Below are 5,455 nucleotides of genomic sequence, written 5' to 3'. Positions count from 1 at the left end.
GATGTGTATAAGAGACAGATTTAGAACCATGGTGGTACCACCCCCAATGTCTGCTTACTCACTCAAGCTACCAGCTTCCGTCAATCAAGTTGTGTTTGCTCCGCCTCCTCTCTGTAACACGGTAGCGTTTGTTCTTTCTGATGGCAGAGTTGCATTCTACTCTACCGGTAAGTAATACAGCCTTTGATTATAATTCACTTGGTTTAATTATATTGTTTGTTACATGAATAATAATATATTCACCACTGTTGTTGTCTATTTTATCTTAAGGTTATCAATTTTTCCATAGATGTTGAACCCTCAGATGATTCTATTGTAAAGATTGATGCTGCATGGGGGACTGGTTTCCAGACCATGACAAGACCACATAGCTTAAGAAATATTTTGAGGTGCGTGAAGATGACACAGTTGAACTATATTACGGATGAACATGTATTATAATACAGGATGGATGTAAAAGTGGTGGTGGCTTATGATGGAAATAGTGGAGGGTGACAGTGGTATTCCTTGGTGAATAATGGTCAGGTCTGGAGGAAACATTTTTGTACCTAAACCCTGATAAATATCTTTATAAAATGCCTCTAGCATTAAATGTTATCTGAATACTACAGCAAACCGGCCCAACGGTTGTTTAACAAAAAAGTGAATTGTGATTCTTCCGACTGCCAATCATGTACTTTTTACAGTGGTGGTGGTGATGGTGCATGGTGGTTGGCGAGGGTAAATGACAGTAGCTGGCCGTGAGGGACAATGATGATAATAATGATAATAAATGGTGATAATAGTAATGATAACTGATAGTGGTGGTTTTAATGATGAGGATGTTGGTTATGATGTTGGTGGTGATTGTGTTGTGGTGTTAATTTTTTTTATGTAGCTTGGGCAGGTGCCCATATCATTTGATGATGAGGATATTAATTCTCATTTTGATGGCGTCAGTCAGCATTATATATATTAATTAATATAACAGACTTTAATATTTGTATTTCTTTGTATTTAGTATTCAAAATAAGGATGGCAAATCAATAGTGTGGGATTACCCAATGAGTTACAGCCACTTTCATTGGTTAAGCCAAGACACAATGCTTGCTGTATCTAGTTCCCATGACAACAATGAAATGACCTCTGTCATTCATCTCAACATCGGTGGACTTGACACAGAAAAACCATTCCTCAAAATTAAGTAAGCAGTGTCTTTATATCTTTATTATAACTATCGAAATTACTATCTTTATCAAAATCACCAACATTGTCAAAATCACATTCATAATCATTAACATCATTATGATTACCACACCATCATCACCACCACCATCCTGTCCAACCAGTAAACTTTCTCTCTTGTATTTGTTCTGTAACTTCTTTCTAAATAAATATCTTCCTCAATCCTTTGTCCTTTTTGTCACCTATGAGCTATTCAATTTGTGCAAGTAGCCAATATTGCCAATATGGTTTTTACATTTTTTTAAATTAAGTAAATAAAATATTATTAAATATGACTAAAATTGGTAAATTCTTGTATTAAAAAGTACTGTTAATAATAATTAATAATAACAAAAAATGAATATAAACAGAAATTACTCATAAACTTGACAGATGCGAATTTGTGTACAAAATGTTTATTACCTCATAATTTTTATTACAATTGTTCGTTATTATATGCCCACTCAATTCTACAACAAATTAGTCATCATTTCAAATGTCTATTCTTTTTTTTACAACAGATGTGAGTCAACCATATTTGGAAATGTGTATCACATGACCAGCAATCATTGCACAGGGACCACAGCTGTGCAATTGACAGATGGTCAGGTGACTAATCTAGAGAATGACTTCATCACAAAACTGCCCCAGCCTTGTACGCAGATGGAGCTCTGCAAAATTGATGGACAAGTAAGCACATAATGACAAATGTGGAATTTTTTGGTCATAATTTAATATTGAATTACACAATGCACTTGAAAAATGGTACCACAAGCAGAACTCTACATGTGGTACACCTTGACCAATAAATCTATTGCTCTTTCTGTTCAATAACCAACAGGTCTAAATTAACTAAGTAAGTAATGAAATTATTGATTTTCAGGCAGGTTATTTTCATATGTATTTTTCTTGTTATATAATTGAGGTTGTCCTGATAAAGTTTTGCAAACCTTCATTTATAATGCTTTGAGTGTTGAAAAAGAGATTACCCTTTTAATATGCTGTTATGTGGCATTTTGATCATTTGAAAATCGTCGTCATATTTAGAAAGTCATCTCATCTTCTCGTCATCTTTATGCTTTATTTTTTTAATTGTTTTTACTATTCTTTTTTTATTATGATGGTGAAAATGATTTTACCGTACTCGTGCGAATAAGCGCCCGGGCGCTTAAAATATTTTTTGCACTTTTTGAGGGGCGCTTATTCGAACGGGGCGCTTATGCGAACGGGGCGCTTATCAAAACAGAGTGGAAATTGAGGGGGCGCTTATGGAAATAATTGAAAATCGAGGGGTTATTATGAGAACTTATTAAATCCAAGAAGCACATTTTGAATGAAAAATGATTATATAAGGACATTAGGAAACCGCAAATTACGAATGGTTGTGCGGCGGAAAAGAAGATAATCATCCAGAGAGCATGGCTTTTTATGACAAGAATGTTGGGAGTACATTATTACATAACAGCAGAATAGCAGATTAAATTAGTGGTGGTGGTTAGAGCTTGTTGGCCATCGGCCGATTGAGATTAGCAGGATTGCATGATCAATGCAGGTTTTCTTGAAAACTCAGATGAGAATGTGTGGTGCAAAATGTCGGAAAAGCACTTTATTTTTTAAATTGTTTTTACTATTTTTTTTATTATGATGGTGAAAATGATTTTATTTGTTGTTTTAGTGTTTGTACTATTTGCATTTTAGATTTATATATTTAAATTTGTGTATTTTAATCATAAGGGGCGAGCAATTGCAGAGGTTGTTGTTACCTGTTGGCTTACTTCCATCATTACTGTATATATTTTGTAAGTGTGAAGTTTATTTAAAAAAAATATTGCATTACTATGATGGCAACCTAATGTTCTTTTGTAGGAAGTGGTACTTGGGCTTACAGAGCGCTATCGCTTTTACATAAATGAACAAGACGTCGCAAACAACTGCACTTCCTTCGCTGTTCATGATGAATTCTTATTGCTTACAACTCACAGTCATACTTGTCGATGCATCAGTCTCAACAATTCCATAAAAGGTTGATTTTTTTTTTAGAAGTGAATTTGTGTAATTATGCTGCATCTACATCCTGAAACTCACTACTTCATAACAAATTCAGCAACGTTTACTTCAGTGAAATACCAACATGGACAATATCTATAAAGTTAATCAGAACATTTTTTTTAATCATTGAGCATCTACATTTATTTTTATAGCCTACATTATATGAATATGTATCTTCTCTGCTTATGTGCTAATGCTTTGTTCATTATGTGTAGTTTTCAACCTTTACTGTACATTAAAGTTATTATTTCTTTATAATTCACTTCAAGATCTAGCTTCCTCTACAAGCACAAGTCATTTAGATGAAAATATCCGTCGGGTTGAGCGAGGCTCTAGGATAGTTGTAGCTGTGCCAGGAGAAACAAAGCTCATTCTTCAGATGCCGCGTGGTAATCTAGAGACGATACACCCAAGGGCACTCATACTCTCATCAATTAAAAAGTATCTGGATACGTTAGATTACAAGAAAGCATTTGAAGTTGTTCGCAAACACCGGATCAACTTGAATATTCTTTATGATCATAATCCACAGGTATTTTGTTTATTTACACTTGATACAAAGAGTACCCAGGAGTTGAATTGTGTCGGGTTTCACAGGGGACGGGAAGCCTTGCATTCCCATCTCAGTGTACCTTGTCCTGATTTCTTCCAGAAAAGTGTGCTAGGGACTATACGCCGGAAGCTGATGAGAGTGGTTTAGGCAAGGGTTACTACGGGGGAGGAAACAGCAACCGAAACCATGTGTAGTAGTTTCAGTTCTAGTCACAAAATACCAGAATTTCTTTCAACCTATAACAAAAAATCCACCTTCCAGGAATTTTGGGCACCACTTCTTGAATATAGCTGTTAACTCATGCTAATTATAGAAAAATATATTGTTTTGCATGCTCATTCAAGGGAATTCTCTTTTTCCAAGTTGATATTAAAAGTAATTCCTTTAAACATGTTTTATTATTTTTAGATGTTCTATGAAAACACAGATGTGTTTGTAAGACAGCTTGGAAATGTAACCCACCTGAATCTGTTCCTTGCCGAATTGAACATGGAAGATGTTACAGATACTATGTATTCCTGGGCTTACCGGTCAAAGGACAAGAAGATCCAACATACAGATAACAAAATCGATAGCATCTGTGATGCAGTTCGGGAAAGTTGTTCAAGGATTGATCGAGAAAAGTAAGTTTGTTTGGTCTGTTTGTAATCCAAAATCTATAATCTAGGTATCAGTCACGATACAAAAATTTAATTATATATTTTAGGTACTTACTATCTGTATTGACATCACATGTAAAGAAGACAACTCCAGAATTAGAGACCGCTCTCAAGTGTGTCCTTGACTTGAGGAATAATCCGTCTTCAAACTCCGAACAATCAACTCCAGACCAAGCCCTCAAGTATATTCTGTATATTGTGGATGTTAACAAACTCTTTGACGTAGCTCTTGGAACTTACGACTTTGAACTTGTTCTCATGGTGGCTGCAAAATCACAGAAGGTATGGATGGATGAATGGATTTATTCGGTGTAAACACCAAGGATAACCCACGAAAGTCTTATTTCCATTGGGGTCCTTCTGGTGGTGACTGGGCAGTACACCGGGAGACCGTCCCTTACTCTTTTCCGAATTGTGTATTGTGTTCTTTAATGTGCACACGGCCAAAATGCACACAGGACCAACAGCTTAAACGTCTCATCCAAAACACGGTGCACTATCATTACTTGCATGTCAGTCCTCCAGCTGAAACACTCAGAGAGCAGTGATGGGAATTGAACCGGGGCCTAGATATTGCCACGGTTCAGTGCACACACATTGGCTACCACTAGTTTTGCCAGTTTATACACGGCTTTGCAGAATAACAACTGATGAGCCAAGTTTCCATTTTTTAAATAAAGATTATTATTATTATTATTATTATTAGTCAACTGAGCAAGCTGCTCTAACATTTGTGTGGGTGTGTGCGTGCAAAGGTATTTGAGTGTCTATAAGGGTATCTTATGTGGGTTAATGTCTGCTTGTGTTTCAAAAATTACCTTCTCTCCTCCCTCAAAAAAGAATTCCAACAATATGTTTCCTATCTTTGTCTTCCCCGCTCCTATTCCTGAGCTCTTGAACATTATAATTCTGTTTTGTCGGCATTTTCATTATACATTGCTAAGTCAGAATGTTATTGAATTTTTTTTTTTTTTTTTTTTGCATTGGACTT

The 5,455-nt window shown here is 35.6% G+C and overlaps 1 protein-coding gene across 1 annotated transcript in view; it reads left to right on the top strand.

Moving 5' to 3' along the window:
- LOC117116415 (elongator complex protein 1-like) overlaps nucleotides 1-5,455 on the top strand; it is a 19,563-nt gene that overhangs the window by 8,391 nt on the left and 5,717 nt on the right. The window contains exons 11-18 of the mRNA XM_033260452.1: nucleotides 15-167; nucleotides 290-389; nucleotides 1,001-1,183; nucleotides 1,725-1,893; nucleotides 3,070-3,226; nucleotides 3,522-3,784; nucleotides 4,214-4,428; nucleotides 4,512-4,746. Coding sequence (XP_033116343.1) covers nucleotides 15-167; nucleotides 290-389; nucleotides 1,001-1,183; nucleotides 1,725-1,893; nucleotides 3,070-3,226; nucleotides 3,522-3,784; nucleotides 4,214-4,428; nucleotides 4,512-4,746 — 1,475 coding nt within the window. The remainder of the gene's footprint in view (nucleotides 1-14; nucleotides 168-289; nucleotides 390-1,000; nucleotides 1,184-1,724; nucleotides 1,894-3,069; nucleotides 3,227-3,521; nucleotides 3,785-4,213; nucleotides 4,429-4,511; nucleotides 4,747-5,455) is intronic.

This window comes from Anneissia japonica, unplaced genomic scaffold (assembly GCF_011630105.1).
Source record: "Anneissia japonica isolate Jap-2015-1 unplaced genomic scaffold, ASM1163010v1 scaffold287903_len222995_cov181, whole genome shotgun sequence".
In the NCBI taxonomy this organism is placed as follows: domain Eukaryota; kingdom Metazoa; phylum Echinodermata; class Crinoidea; order Comatulida; family Comatulidae; genus Anneissia; species Anneissia japonica.
This window is presented reverse-complemented; position numbering and strand designations above follow the sequence as displayed.